The sequence below is a fragment of the Syngnathus acus genome, chromosome 8, assembly GCF_901709675.1.
Source record: "Syngnathus acus chromosome 8, fSynAcu1.2, whole genome shotgun sequence".
Taxonomy (NCBI): domain Eukaryota; kingdom Metazoa; phylum Chordata; class Actinopteri; order Syngnathiformes; family Syngnathidae; genus Syngnathus; species Syngnathus acus.
This window is the reverse complement of record NC_051093.1, coordinates 7515197-7531115: the sequence shown is the minus strand read 5'-3', so window position 1 is coordinate 7531115 and position 15919 is coordinate 7515197. Positions and strand designations below refer to the sequence as shown.

Here is a 15919-nt window from a genome sequence, read left to right as displayed (position 1 = left end):
ATAAACACTGAAATCAACATAAAAGGAAAATAAATAGAAACAGCTAATTTCACAAGGGGTGGCATCATCTATTTATTGGTTAAATCCTTTAGAATTGTGTGCAGAATTGCCAGTTGATTCATTGCATTTTGAAGCAATAGAAGCAAAATGGCGTAAACTACTCAGCGGTGACTTTGCAGAGGCGCTGTTGAATCACTGACAACTCGTTTGGTTCTGAAAAATGGAACAAACTTATGGGGAAGTTGCATTCACAAATACTTGCGAGCATTGTTGGGCTAAATATAACACTGGCACGGAAACAGAAGCTCAGAACATTCGGAGATTCTCGCACCCCTTTCAAAATATTTAAAAATAACAATTGTGCATGGATATTCCCTAGAATAGAATAAAACATATTCCAGGAAAAAGAGCATAGTTGAAGCATTTAAGTGTATTCATAATTCATATACATATGGACAATTTTTTTGTGATACATGGTTCTGATAGTGTGACTGCCATCTTTTAGCTTTTTTTTTTTTTTTTTTAAACAAGAATAACAATAAAAAATGATCAGGACAACACCATGTACGACTTACAGTTTAAAATCGGATGGCGATTGCGTCTTTTGAATGGATTCTCAATCTCCTGCTGTGCTACCGCTGCAAAACTACTTGCTTGGTCCCCATTGGCCCGTGCAGCCAACTGGCCAATCACAAGCTTTCCATCAGATCCTCATGTTGTTTAATTCCCAATTCCTATATAAGCGTCCAGCACACAGTTCCCCAACTCCGGACAAGTGCTCAATGTCCTTCATCTTAGTCCCGCTCCACATGGCCTGGACATTGGTCCTTCGTTTAACCTTCTCCGTGCACATTAGGAACATTCCCAAAAATAAGACTGTGTCCATCTGATTTTTCAGGAATACTTGCTGTACCGTAAAAAGCTCATGATGAAAAATAAGAACACTTTTCAAAAAGGACCAGAATGGTATAGCACTTTCTCTTTCTCATGCACACACACACGCACACACACACACGCGCACACACACACTTACACTACATTGAAAGGCAACAAATGTCCGTTCTCCAAGGCAATAAATGTCTTTGTGGCAAACTCGACCCTGACATTCCAGGACATCAATTTGGCTCCTTCCTCTCCGGGAATGAAAGAAAGAAGGGGGGGAAAAAGCAGCCAATTAACGTTCTGACTGAATATTAAGTGAGATACATCCATTTCATCATCATGGGTAAATACTGTTGAGGATACAAAAATAAGAATGAGGGCTAAACTATGAATTCTTCATCTTGATACCATGAGATAAAATAGTATTTGCAAGAGAAAATCCCAATTTGTCTTTTCTTAGTTTGACACCCTGTTTTCTCCCAACAGGCTTCCTTAAATCGATCCCAAAAAAATCCCAGACAAAAAAAATGTGATGATAAACAAGGATTTAACACTTACAGGGTTTGGTAAGGAAATCAAAGTAAGCCCAGAGAAGAAATTTGCTTCTTTTGTTCTCGACTGAAAAGTTCATTTGTTCCGCTGTCAATCCATTCCACTTTGACCTCCGTTAGTGTTTTCTTTTGAAAAGTTTTTCTCCTTCCGCTTTGTTCGTCTACGCTGCGTGTTTTTTTTGTCTTTCAAGTAAAAAAGCAATAATAGCGGCTTTTCTTTAAAGTCTTGAATGGAAATGATGCTGATTCACGTTGAAATTGTACATTCCCTTTTGTTGCTTGGCCTTGTGCAAGTCGTTTATCACAACAAGTCTCAACTCTTAGCTGACTCTTGTCCAAACCTGAACACAAGAAGAAAAAACATTGCTGTACAAATATCACAGAATTATGCATTTTGTTGCAAACCACAATTTCGATGAAAATCCGGAACGGTGGTGTATGTCGCTGGCAAACATACCCCTGTGCCATTTTTTTTTTTTTTCTGGAATGGGTTGCAGGTATCAAATTCAAAATGAGTGAATATTTGCAAACAAACACACAAAAAATTTAAACAAATCTGTCAGTTTGAACATCGTGGCGCATTCAATTAAATACTGGTATAGATTTAAAAAAGGACTTACAAATTGTAATCATTCATTGGAACTGGGATTAGTATTTCAAAGGGAGGTGATGATATAAAAAAATAAATAAATGTGCCCAAGTAGTTATGGCTCCAGATAAGAATAAGGAAGCGACAAGATGCTGGCTGCCTTGGCAACAGCTATTCATAGCTTCCCACCTGGAAGAGCAACCTTGAGACCATAATAATCAAATCGCTACTAGGAGGTAAAAAAAAAAAAAAAAAGATAAAATATAACTGACAAATGAAATAATGATCCTGAATGGCAAAATGATGACATAATGACAAATGAGACCAATAATAAAGGATTCCTTTGAGCAAGTTGTCGAACAACATGATGTTGAGGACGACTTACAGATTCCATGCTGAATAAGTCTCACCCTCTCTCAGACTGCTCCAGGTACACTGACTTGACGGGCCGGAGGTTCTGGGTAACCTGAGGGTGGGAACAGTTGACGAAAAAGTTCAATAAGTAAACGTATGAAATAATGTTGACTAGCTTGTCTTCCTCTCTCTCAACCAAAAAGCTAAAAGTCAGAGCAAGTTCTTATATTTTACATGATTGTATTTTCTATTTAAACCGCATTTTATAAATAGAGAAAACATGAGAACATGTCAATATATTTTAAAGGAAAAATACTATATCTTGATAGATCTAAAAAATAGAAACATCCAGACATAAAATATTCTTCATAATCCACAGCACTCATCTGAAACAGATATGAAATTTCATTTAATATTAAAATTGCCTTTCGCTGTTTTACCTTGTGCTTCGGACACCGCAGTGAGAAGTTATCTTCATTGAGGGAACAATCTGGAAGGGAGAAGAAAAAAATATGAAGACAAAACATGTTGAATTAATCTTTTAAGAATACCAGTTGTGCCAGGTTTAGCAAAAATAACCTTGAACAAAATTACTATAACTATTCTGAACATGATTAATTAATTTGATTTATTTTTGCCGAGTCCGTTTTTTTTAGCCTTTTGCTCACCTGTTTCAATGGCACAAATATAATGATAACGACGTATACAGCCTTTACTGTAGCAACCCAGGGTGGAGCCGATCATCTCGCAGTATGAACAGCTCTGAGACACAAAAGCAGGAATGTTCATGAGCAGCGACCACGAAGCAGCTTTCTTAGAAACTGCGGCGATAAACAAATTTAAACAGATCACGTGTTTACAGTACTTACTGTTTCCCTGGCACCATCGAGCGCCTCCTGCAGGCCGTAAAGTCTCCCATTGACAAGGTATACTCCACTGGTCCACACGATGCACGCCTCATGAACCCACAACTCTTCTGGGTCCATAGGCATCTGAGGCAACTGGGCGAGTTGTGCCAATGGTCCCAAGGAGTCCAAAGCTGGCGGCGGAGGTTGGAAGGGGAGTGAAGCCTTACTGTTGGATGGCACCATTCTGGGGGAGTCCTCACTGGATTTGTGCCTCCGTTTGAAACGTGGATGCGAGGTTAGCTTTCGGTGTTGTGGTCGTTGTTGGGCTTCCTCCGCCGGTTGCTCTGGTGGCTGTATGGGGAACTGCTGCTGCTCCGTGTCAAAGTCTGGCTCTCTTTTAAGTTCTGGAATCGGTATGATATCAAAGTTCAGGTCCCAGGATAAAGACGGGGTTTTATTGGCAGTGTAGGAAGAGGTAAGGGTACTAGACTCGCCAATCAGATCTTCTCTAAAAGATAAGGGAGGAGGTCTTAATGTGGCGCAAAGAGATGCAAGATTGGAATCCAAGTTTACGGTGCAGTTAGTTGTAGCCACAGGTCTGGGCAACGGAACATGTCTTTGTAAGTTCTGCAAAGTATCTAAAGCATTTGAGACAATTTGTGGATTTGGTCCAGTTTTGGTTGCGGTCGTATGACATTGTCTAAGCTGGGGCTGGTTTTTGGGGAGCTTTGCGGCATATTCGGCGGGATAGTAGGGACCGTAAAGATCTCCGAGGTGTTTGTAGTTGGCCCATTTTTGACAGAGACAGCAAAGCTGGCGGCCGGAGTGTTTGGATTCTGTAACAGCAGGTCCAGAAACAACATAGCCAGATGACGGAAGTGCTTTTCCTGACTGAAGCGTGGTTTCCACCTGGTCCGTCTCCCTCGCTTCCGATTCTCTTTTTGATAACTGTGAGTAAAGAGTTGAGGTTGGTAGAGAATCAGTTGCACTTCCACCTGTTTTCCCTCCGATCGCACTACGCTCTCCTTTCGATTTGTCATCCTCGGCGTTTACGATCGTGCAGACTGACCCGATCTCTGGTATTTTGTTCTCCACATGAATGTGTGGAACAAACAGGCCTTTGAGATTTGGATCCGGGAATCCTCGATTTATGCTGTTAGAGCCTTTTGCCCCTAGCGGCGTTTCTGGGTTATCTCTAGCGGCTGATTGTGATGACGGCGGCCCTCCTCTTCTCATTCTTTGACGTCCTCTTCTTTCCGGTGAGACGTCTTCATCTTTCATACCTTTGCGCCGCCGTCTCACGGGTTTGACTTCGATCTCAGGTTGAATTGGCTCGCTGTCGACATCCACTTTTATTTCCTGTGTTAAAATGGGTGGCATCAGAGGAGGAGTGCTTTTGTTTTCCAAGATGGAGGTGGCTGTGCTGGTTGTGGTTTGAACTGTGTCAGGTATTGTAAGGGCATCTGGAACGGGAGTTGGTGGCGGCTGAGAATTCTGATTCATGGTCTGGGCTTGAGACTGGACCTGTGGTTGGCCTTGGCTTTGGACACGTTTCTGTTTATTGACACTTCCAACAGGTCTGCCCTTCTTTTTGCCAGATGGAAAATAGCCTTTAGGCACAGCGCTGTCTGGAGTCTTACAATCTTGTGTCGACAGATTTGGCCGAGGAGAGGACATCTGGTGTCTGCTCAGAACATGTCCTTGAGACTGGCTATGATGGGGCGAGGTAGCGCTATAGTAATCACTGCCGGCGTAATCATCAAATCCCATGCCAGATTCTTGAAGTTTCTGTCGAAGAAGGTTTGCAGCAGATTGTTCTCCTCTTCTTGTCTCAAGCTGCTGGTAAGTATTGGTGAAATGTTGAATGTCTGACAGGGCAGATGAAGACGGAGGCGGAGAACCCTGGACTGGACGTGGAAGTGGTGGAGGAGGGGGTAACGGTCCGAGCAGTGCAAAGTCCTCCTTGTCACCGGACGCTGACACCACAGCAGCTCCTAAGCCAAAGTCAAAGTCTTTTTGTTTATGAGTTTGTGTTTGCGGATTGCATGTGTAGCCAGACAGTGGCAACGGGCCAGTCTCATCTACACCTCTGAAGGGCATCATGTCATTTAGTGAGTGAGTGTCTTCAATATAACCATCATCTCCTCCTGCAACTCTTGGAAAATTGATCATGTCTTGGTCCTGTGGGTCACTAAACGCTGGGATCGTTGCATTTGTAAAGCCCGGGTAATGATTTGTTCCATCATCAACATGGCCAGCAGGCTTTGAAACACTTGGTGATATTTTCTGAACGATCGCCTCTAGTTTCAAACCACGTCCTTTCTTTGGAGGCAAGGCTTTTGTAATTCCACTTGATGGAGAAAGAGATTTAGGAAAGGTATTCTCACCAGGCAAAGGGGAAGAGAGGCGCGGCATATCCGAAGAGGAGGATTCGTCATCATTGCGATGGTTTGATTCCGAGTGCGCCCCAGCAGCGTTTGAATTGGTGGCAGCTCTCTGTTGAGATGCATCCTGCAGTAACCTTTTGGCAGGAATGGGAGAGATAAAAGAACGCACTCTCCTTCTCAATATGAGAGGATTTGTCTCTCCAGGACCTCCAGATTTAGTTTGGCGCTGCACCTGTGGTTGAGGAGAACTTAGGTCAGTTTGAGGTTTGGATGAGTTGCACGGAGGAGGAAGGCAGGGTCGTTTAGTTTCCTCAAGCTCTGCTGGAGCCTTCGAAGGAGTGCCTTGTGAACCTGCAGGAACAGATGATGGTGGAGGAAGTCCCTGTGTCCTGTAGCAGGAATCCGTTTCAGTCATTCTAACAGCATCTCTGCCTGGGGGTGTGGACTCCCACATTTTCATGTCATAAAACCCGCTTTGTTGATGTAGCAATGTTTTGGTTGCATGTTGATCACTATGAATGTCTGCTTGAGGGACCATCATCTGCCTGTGCTCCGATTGACTGACTTTATGTCGTCCTGGGGAAGAAACGGGCAACATCATCATGTCCTTAGCGGATCTATTCATTGCTTTCACCCAGTCGTTTAGTTCATGTGGATGCTGGAAAGGCCCACGAGGATGAGGATACATTTGAAGCTTGTTTGTAGTTTGAGCCTGGGGTGATAAATGATGGTATGGATGATGAGAAGGAAAATGAGAGTGGCCACGAGGTATATTGCTTTCTCTTGCATCTCCGAAGCGATAACCTGGGAAATTGTTGGGGTTGCTTGTTGCTAAATCCACACCGTGAAGATATGACTGATGTCTTGATGGTGATGCTAAAGGATTTGTGCTCAGAGAATGGGGCGGCAGGTGCCTGTAAGGGTCAGAATTAAGCACAATGGATGAATGCGCATATTTGGAAGAATATTCCATATCGCTCTCATTTGTTCCACTACTGCCGTGACAATCGGGATTGGGACCAATCTCTTTGGGTGCCGTTTCAATCTTTAACACTTTTTTCTCTAAAATGTCCTTTTTACTCAGGTCAGTGGCTGATGCTGGAGAGGAAAATGGCTGCTGAATCACAGAGGCTGCACTCTGGTTTTTCTCTCGCTCCCTGCTACTTTCCCTGTCCCTCTCTGGTGTGCCCCGTCTATTTGGTGACACATCGCAGATGACGGAGCGACGTTCTGATTTCTGAGAATCCGCTTGACCGGTACACCCTTTGAGCGGCTCGGGTTCTTGCAAAAGGAGCTCTTGTACGGCAGAAGATGAAGCAGACATATTGGGTAATGTTTTTCTTTGTGGAAGAGAATAGTCAGCTAAATTGATATGTTTTGGTTGGCTTGGCTGTGCGTCAGAGTCTCGTGGTAAATGATCTTCAGACAAATCCATTTCTTTTTTTGTAGTATTTTGCAGTATCTTGGGATTGGAAACATCCGTCTTAATTGAAGATTGAAGACCTGCTGCAAAATTGCTTTTACTTCCAAGTCGATGATTCGGATGTTGGGGCTTTCCACTAGTGCCCATTAGGGACAAATTGTCAGTGGCTCCACCTTCCATCATCCTGGTGTTTTCTGTCATAGCGTATGGGTATCTCGTTTGAAACTGTTGTTGAACTTGGAGATGTGCAGGAAATGCCTGTTCTGGTCTTCCGTAACGTCGATCTAAATTATAGCCCTGAAGAACCTCTTGTAAGAGACTAGGGAATTGTTGGATTTGAGAAATGTCCTCTTGACCTTTCGATGCTTGGCCTTTCTTCCCGAATGCCTCCATTAGAGAACTTGATTCTTTTGAATGCTCAGTACTATAAGCAGAGTGCGATTGTTGATAGTTTCTGGAACTTGATTCCATTACACTTGCTGGACCAGTCCTTCCTTTCTTCATCATTGACAAATCAGAGCCATATGTTGACTCTACAAAACCATACTTGTGAGATCCAAACTGGTTGAGATTGTGGGCCTGTTCAGTATTTGATTTTGGATGCTGGGTGGAGTATCGACTTAAGTCAGTACCTTCCTCTCCATTATTATTCATTGATTCTTTCAAATAGGATTGTTTCTCCTTCAAACAGGTGTCTTGAGGTTGCTTGCTTTTTTCAATCTGACTTCCCTCTGAACGGGCTGAAACAATCACACCAACGCTTAGCTGCTCCTCAGACGCGGGTTTTTGTTCATTCTCGTCATGCGCCGTAGAAGCGGTGTGCAGCAAATTTTCTTTGTCCTGTCCATGCTTTGTGCTGATTTCTCCATCTCGAACCATTTGGCTATTACCTTTTTCCATTTTCTCAACCCCGTCTTCGTGTTCGATTTTGATCTGTTCATTTTTTATTTCGACGCTCTTTTTATGGCCACCTTTTGAGTTACTATTTAATAAACTGGGATGTGAGACACGGTTTGGTTGGGCGGGAGGAATAATACAAGAGGTGGATGAGGGAATAGGAGATTTTGAATGTGAATTTGGGTCAGCATCTGATGCTAATGTAGAAGCGGTGCGAGCGTTTCCTTTTGAGACCATTTCTTTTGGTGATGACTTACAAATCAATGTTTTAGCATTTAATGCTTTTCCAGGTGGTGGCTGGGTTTGACTGTGAGGGGGATGATAAAAAATGGGTTCCGATCCACTGCTTGCACCACTCATCCGCCTCACTCTTGTATGTGAGCCCTCTATTAAATGATCCTCTTGCTCTATCTTGGTCTCAGCTGACAGATAGGAAGAGTCTTCATTGGCAACAGTTTCTAAAGCAGCAGTTTCAGCAATTCCGAGAACAGATCCATCTTTAACTGTGCCGGTACTTGACGCTGCACTTGCATTTCTACTCCTTGGTTGCAATGGGGGAACACTGTGTGTTGCTTGTTGCACCGGTCCACCGTCTTTGCCCTTCTTCTGTGACAGCACATTGTCAGTCCGAAGCATGTGTTGAATGGTGTTTGGTAAATTAGCTACCTGGGAGCTCAAGGCGTTTAGACTATTTAGTCCTGTATCGTGCATTTTCCCAACAGGCGGTGATGAATAAACAGATGGGCTTTCCTCTCGGGGCACTGAACCAAGAACGGTTTTGTTGCAGCTTGTTGGCGGGACACTGTTTACTCCAACAGTACTGATGCTATGAGCTTTGTGAGCGCCACTGCTACCACAACTACTGATGCTACTGTTTGAGTTGGGCGTTGGACTTAACTGTGACGCAGCCCGTATTAATCGATGACCATGACTGCTGGTATGGACAGTAGACGAAGGGTGGGAAGGACCAGAGGGGTTGACGTAGGTTTCGGAAACACCCATCAAAGGGGAAGGAGTGGAGCTACAGCTGGGGGAGTGTACTGCTGAGGCAGCTGGGGACGGGTTTGAAATTGGACTGAGGTTTTGGTTCATCTGACTTTGTTGAGAATGCAGTGGGGATTTGGCTATTTCTTGAGATGTTGAAGGTGGCATACTCGGGGTAGAGCCTTGGTGATGTTTACCGTATACTGAGCCAGGAGTTGGGCCTTGGTGTTGCGTCTTCACAGGGTTGTCATAGCCCACACCTAAATTGTGCTGTGTGTTACAATGCTGCAGTGTGCCTTCCTTGTGAAGTGTTTGCATCTGTGAAATATACCCAGCGTAGTTTGATGCATGGTACCGCTGGTGAACACTCTCCACTGGCCCCGTATTGTTATCACCAGAGGCAGAGTTTGCACTTGAGTTGACACTGTGAGAACTGTTGACTTTGGGATCAAAAGTAGTGTTGGCAGTCCCATCGACATATCTCTGCGGAGGGGGGCTGTACATTCCCGATGACCCCGTGGACGCACCAGCCTGCGGGGAGTACTGTGGGTATTGAGGGGTCAGTCTATGCCCAGAGCTTGGGTAACTCCGATGCTGCAGTCCATGGTGGACTGGAGAGAACGTTTGTCCATGTTGGCGGCTCAGAGAAGCTGGCATGGCCTGCATTGCAGCGTTCTGGCTCATGTTGTATTGATGAGGAGAGAATGCTCCAGATCCTCCACCTGACCCAGTGCCGGGCCCATAATCGACTGAATACTGTGACATGATCCCAGATGATAATACAGATCCAGCGCCAGAATGTCTGTACTGGGGAGGTATGTGTCCATCAAGATTAGGGTAAGCGAATCCTGCTCCGTAGACCAGACCTCTTCGGGCTTTGTCCTTCCCGGCCAACGAAAAATAATAATCCATTGTCTCCTTCCTGTAAGGGTTGTTACTGCTGCTGTGAAGGTTACCCTGTGTGGGCGGCGGTTCTACAATGCCTCTGTTTCGAGCATTGTAAGCAAGCATGGGGCTGGCTTGATTGGAGTGCGGATGGCCTCGATGTAGGCTCTGCTGTTGCATCGCTGCATAATCTTCTGTCATCCTTGGGGAGACCTGGGGGTCTGCAGTTTGTGGGGGATATAGAGGTCCACCTCCACCCCTCATGCTAAAGCCCGGCGGGAGAGAATGGGGGGTGGGGCTATTAGAAAAATTCTGCATGTTTTGTCCTTTTTACTTAAAGAAACACAACACTGGTGTCTGTGGCAAAATGCCACCCGCATCTGAGTGAAGTGCTGAAAGCAGGTACCATGGATGCAGAAGAGAGCAGAATATTTTTTTTTTTAAATTAAATGCTTTGTTGAATCCACTAGAACACTGAATCACTGGGGATATAAGTACCCAACAGATGATGGTTGTATCAAAAAGTAAAAATGTTCTCACTTCAACGTGGCATTGGTATATGGTCGTTTCCACATTAAAAGGCTCACATCACAGTGGGTTGTAAAATGTGTCGTTAATTCCTTAGCAGTTTGGCATCAAGAATATGATATGGACGGCTAACACGTCACTATGTAAGGCAACTTCAAAAGTCTCACTTGCAGATGCTGTACCACAACAGCTTGGGTAAACATAGCTGTTTGAGGATAAAGGTGATGGAAAGATAAAATTGCAATTGCGCAAAAAATATTTGTTCCATTGAGACGGAATTCTGACAAGATTGTTTTTTTCTTCTTCTGTTAATATGTGTTAATTTTGCCAGGATGTGAACCAAAAACGTCTTGGTGGATTGGAGTCAAAAAGATTTGAAAAGAGACTTTTACAAAACACTTTCCAGAACTCCATTGATATGCTCATCCACTCTTAGATGCAGTGAGACACTTTAGCTCTTTGTCTTTCTTGGTCATTCTCATTTGATATCATTTTTTGTTTGGCTTTTTTTGTCTCTCACTGCATGTATTCATCTGGGTTCTAAGTCTTTGGTCCCTCTTATTTCATTATTTCTGGGCATAGATTCCTCTTGATGCTCTCCTGGTACTTCAGCATTTAGCCGTCTTACCTTTGTTATTGTCTGTCAACCATCATTTAATTCTACCCAGCTCCATGGCAACTTATTTCCCAAAAGGAAGGTAATCCATTTATTCCACTTCAAGTTCAGTTCTTTCAAACTCCAGTTGTCGTTTGTTCCTCAGTAACTCCATGCAGATGAATTCATTTTCCAGCAGCTGCTGACCAGAAGATTAGAAGTCTGCAGATACAAAAGATAAATATCAAAGTCAGCATGTGAGGGGCAAAACTAAATATAATATAAGTATTACCATCATATGAGAACTAATACACATTTAAACGTAAGCATACCATGAACATTATATTATAGGATTTAAATTATGTATACAAGATATGTCAAATTATATAATATATTCATTATTTTATTTTTCAAATATGAACAGGATTAGAATAATTTTGCTGAAGAGTAAATGAAAACACAAGCAGGACAGTATACTCTGATGACAAACATAAACAGCAACATTATTATTACCACTTACATTGCAAAAAGCTGCATCAAATGGTTCTTCATTACCAAAGCTAACAATGCTGAGTTTTGATTGACACTGTCAGAGAATTACTAATTAAGCAACTCCTCTGTGTATGCAGTATAAACATAAGATTAGATACAAGATTTGCACAAATTTGATCAAATAAATATATACAAAGAATTTACTCCGCCTTTATAGACATTTAGGAAAATTAGGATTTTCTCATGGACTTTGACAGTATTTACAGGAATTGGACCAAAGTCATGCCTTAGCATTTCCTATTGACTGATAGAGGTTTGGTGAGCAGTGGGAGCAAGCAACTATGGATATAAACTAACATTCATCACCACATAATACTGCCACCATTGCAACTGCTAAAATAAACAACTTCATGAAGCCAGGCCTCATTATGGTGTCACTAAATGTAAACTTTATTGTGTGTTAACTTCTTTTAATTATAATGGCTCACAACTTGCGGGATTGCACCTTTTTTATGGGGCCAGGACCCATAATTGCCTCAAGTGTCAAGCTTGCATTGTCTCTTTTTTTTTTTAACCAACACAATGCTTAATTGCCCTTTAACACATTTGCACAATTGTGTTTTGTAAAGTACGCCATTAAGCAACTCATTGTAATTACACTATTAATGTAAGTGACACCATTTCCCTGACTGTCACTTTCTTTAACAATACATTAAAAATGAGTAAACACAAAAAACCCAGTGATGAGCAGATACAGGAAAAACAAACAGTGCCTGTATCGGGCAGTTGTGCCTTCAAGCATGCCACTGGAGTCTGATTTAGAGAAACATCTGTGCAGTTGGAGGGATTCCATTGATCTCCACCCTTGTATCTTGAGTACTAATTAATCACAGTAGCTCACTGAGCACGACCAACAAATGGAAAAAAAAAACACCCTGTTGTAATGTCAGCCAGACATGACAAGCATGTCAGTAACAACATAAGCTTTTGCACTGCTGCACCACTTTTGGGTCAAACATTATGCTGTTTTTTTTAGCAGCTGCATTAGCCAAAGAGAGGCTTTACGCATTCCAATTAGCTTAGTCGTGCTGCCTTTTTAGCTTGGTAAGGTTGGCGTTAGCTTATGCCCTGCCAATTGGGAGCTAGCAATGCTACAAGCTGTGGTTAGCATCTTAGCAAGACAGCTAATTAGGGTTGATTACGCTCTTGCGCGTTATTTGGAAGCGTACACACAACGATAGCCACGGCAGGCTAAAATGCTGCGTTTGGCTAGAAAACATGGGTGATTGGGTGCAGATGTTTCTCCTCTCACAATTCAGCGGTGCTGTAATAAACTGTTTTAGCTAGTGTTTATGGAGAAAACGAGCAAGAGACGCGACGTGAGATAATTAGCATCACTCTCCTTGGCGTTTTTCAAGAGCTAACGTTGGTCAGGGAAAGCTAGCTAACACCTTCCACACATACTTACCTGAAAACGTAGCAATACAAGGCCCAGCTTGGAGTGAAGGGCTCCTTTTGACAATCCCGCTGTTGTGGCAGGAAACCCCCAGTCTGTCTTGAGTCGAACGCTACGCCGCTTTTTCCCCCCTCAGACGTTTTGGGTGTAGGAAACCCCGACCATCGGCGACCAATTTCTGCGTGGGGGGGGTGAGCCGTCACGACAGTCGGATCCCGGGCCTCTCCTCCGATTTGCCCCCTCTTTTTTCCCTTTTGTCCTCACCTCCAGAAATGATGAGAGCGGGGCACAATCAGGGTGCCTGTGGGTCCCGTCAGCGGTGAGGTCCACACACACACCCGCCCCCCCCCCCTCTCCCTCTCTTTTCACACACCGCTGAGGTGATTGCACCTATCTTCAACTAAAACAAAATGAAACACAGAAGCCTCTGGATGGTCTTCCGAAGCGTCTAACGTCACTTTGCGTCCCTGAAGTGCATTTACATACCTTCCATCACATGCTGATTTCCCTCCAAGACTATTTTTCTTTTCTGGCAACAGAGACTGCCTTGACTCTCGCACACAAAACACACACATTCCCTGCACCCCCTCCCCTCATCTTCCACATCACATCCCTCCATGTCTTTTGTTATTGCTCAGATGTTCCTCTATTTCTACCATTAAAAAATAGATCATTTGGACTAAGTGCGTCTTGTTTTCATCTATTGTGTTATTTTTCTTCTTTGTCCAGTCTACAATAGATACAAGATGCATAGACTGTAAGACTGCAGTGTTGTTTTGGTTACTATGTTTTATTAATGCTGGAACATAGACCTATTCTACTAAAAGCAGCTTTTGTTTTAATTGGACCTTAATCTTTCATGAATTTTGATCCAACATAATGGACATCTTAATTAATCAATTAGTTGCAATTTTGCTGGCACTCAAAACATTATGCAAGAGATTTTCTTGTTCATTTATAAATAATAACTTAATGATTTTAGTACTTAGTCATTCAAAAAATAAACATGTCAAATGCTTTTCCAGGGAGACCTACCCTCTTGATTTTCTTATTTATTTTTTAAATAAAAATAATGATTTAATTAATCACAACAGTTCAAGGTAGCCAATCACAGGCCACATACAAAAACTTTTATTCATTTATTAATTAATTAATTTATTTATTTGTAGTTATCTATCTGAAAATGTAATTCTGTCAAATGCCCTTGTGGGGGCATCTGAGCATCTTAAAAGAGTTGGCTTATAATATCAGCATTGTTAATGGCATTTTATTTTCTCCTAAAGCAGATTTGATGTCTGACACTTTGAAAACTCTCGACACACTGCACCATGGAACATACAAACCACATATACATGCAAACACATTTACAAATCCAACAATCAAACAGGGAACGGTCGTTTAAACAATTAACCTTCCGAGGGTCACTTAACCTATCAATCAAGGCTGAATTCCCTCTTCCTAACAACAGTTCAATGCGTTTCTTTCACTTGCAGACAGACGTCTATTTCTATCATAGTTGCCATAGCAACTGCAGCGCAGTGCTTTAACTGTGGATAATTTTTAGGCAACCGACATTTGCAGCTCACATGCACATTTTAATACACACCCACCATTCAGCTAGAATCCTGCAACCAAACAAAATGTGTGCAACATGTGGTAATGCACTTGTTGTGCGAGCAAGCTGAAAGAGAAAGAGCTGAGAAGCAAAGATGCGCCGTGCATTGATACGCTGAACCAGTAAGTCGGCCAGCCAGGCCTATCCAATCAACAGCAATGCCTGCTGGGATACACAGAGTCACTCCATCACTGGCAAGGTCACAAAAAAATGATCAAATACAATGGCCCTAGTTTCTGTTTTGTTTTTAATAGAGGAAATAGGCCAAGGCTAGTCCATCAATGATTCTTGTTCTTTAGCTAAGTGTCCACTTGAAATGTCACCTTTACTTGCATTCATTTGCATCAAGTGGATGGAATAGCTTTAAGTGAATTCATTGTGGTGAAAACATGCACAAAATGAGTTTTTGTGCATAATGCTGGTTTGCTGTTCAGCAGCTTTGTGACACATTTGAATGGGAATTTTGCGCAAGAGAGCCCTCCCACAGGAGGACAACAAAAGAGCAGTATAGGGTTATTTTTATAGTTTGCTTCAAACCGCTTGTGGTTGAAGAGTGGATTTTTTTTCTATTTACATAAGAGCAAAAAAATAAAATGTTCTGTACTTTTTAATGTCAGTCAAAGAAACACAACCTTCAACACTGCAGCTCATACCTTTCTCTATACTTTTATGTAATTAGAATGAACAACTTGCCACTCAGCAGATGTTCTAGCAGTTTCCTTGACGACCACCTGAAGTCAAATGACTGAGCAACGGGTACACCGACAAGCCACTTCCATTATCAACTAATTTCAAAAACACAAGCTGTATTTATTCTGTCTCTAATATTGTTGGGATTGTTTTTATTTTGCTCGTACAGCAGCACTGGCTGCATAAAAGGCAGCAGCATGTACCACTACATAGTGCTTATAATGTTATGTACAAAATCACAATAAAATAATTTAAAATAATGAAATAATAATAATGATAATAGATATGTCTATACATGGAAATGTTACTGACAAAAATCCAATAAAGTATATAATCAATACAAATTATAGTGACATTTTCTTCGGCGTTAAATTCCAGCGAATGCGGGTTTTAATATCAGTAACCAACAGGGGGCGCACTCACCTAATGTCCCAGCAGCTCAGCAACGCTGTTGGATTATTTCAGTACACGTTGGCTACCAGCAGGGGGCGGTCTCGCCTAATTTCTCCTCGCTTTTTCAACTAGCAGACCAAGGCTGTCTTTCTGCCACACTCGCCTCGTATCCTAGCAACCACAGAACCCTGCCTCCAATCACTACGGATACCGGGAGGGATGGAGGGAGGGTGTGAAAGAGTCAAAGGAGGAGGAGGCGGAGAAGAGGGTGGTGAGGTATCAGCATCCAATGCAGCAAACCTGAAAAGATGAGTGCCAGGTAACCATTAAAACGAGGTTCCTGTTGCGGT

The 15919-nt window shown here is 42.7% G+C and overlaps 1 protein-coding gene across 3 annotated transcripts; it reads right to left on the bottom strand.

The window, feature by feature from the left end:
- Nucleotides 1-53: 53 nt before the first annotated feature.
- Nucleotides 54-13466, bottom strand: tcf20 (transcription factor 20). Of its 3 annotated transcripts, XR_005098563.1 has the most exons (7): nt 12884-13466; nt 3246-11145; nt 3045-3138; nt 2817-2866; nt 2433-2488; nt 1441-1774; nt 54-1133 (listed from the first exon to the last, which is right to left on the bottom strand). XR_005098563.1 is itself a non-coding variant. In XM_037256926.1 (6 exons), exons 2-5 carry the CDS (start codon nt 10116-10118, stop codon nt 2429-2431), a joined length of 7077 nt encoding a protein of 2358 aa, XP_037112821.1. In that variant the 5' UTR covers nt 10119-11145; nt 12884-13466; the 3' UTR covers nt 54-1774; nt 2408-2428. The 3 variants fall into 3 exon arrangements, 2 of the variants coding, with proteins under 2 accessions (XP_037112821.1, XP_037112820.1); XM_037256926.1 differs by having other exon boundaries at nt 54-1774; nt 2408-2488; XM_037256925.1 differs by having other exon boundaries at nt 54-1774.
- Nucleotides 13467-15919: the final 2453 nt, after the last annotated feature.

Bases quoted from the DNA above. Each gene is read 5' to 3' on its own strand.
- tcf20 (XM_037256925.1), bottom strand. From the start codon at position 10,118: ATGCAGAATTTTTCTAATAGCCCCACCCCCCATTCTCTCCCGCCGGGC. The intron at 2,867-3,044 runs GTGAGCAAAAGG...TCTCCCTTCCAG, and splicing joins TATTTGTGCCATTGAAACAG to ATTGTTCCCTCAATGAAGAT. The intron at 1,775-2,432 runs GTGAGACTTATT...TCTTGTGTTCAG, and splicing joins CTGGAGCAGTCTGAGAGAGG to GTTTGGACAAGAGTCAGCTA.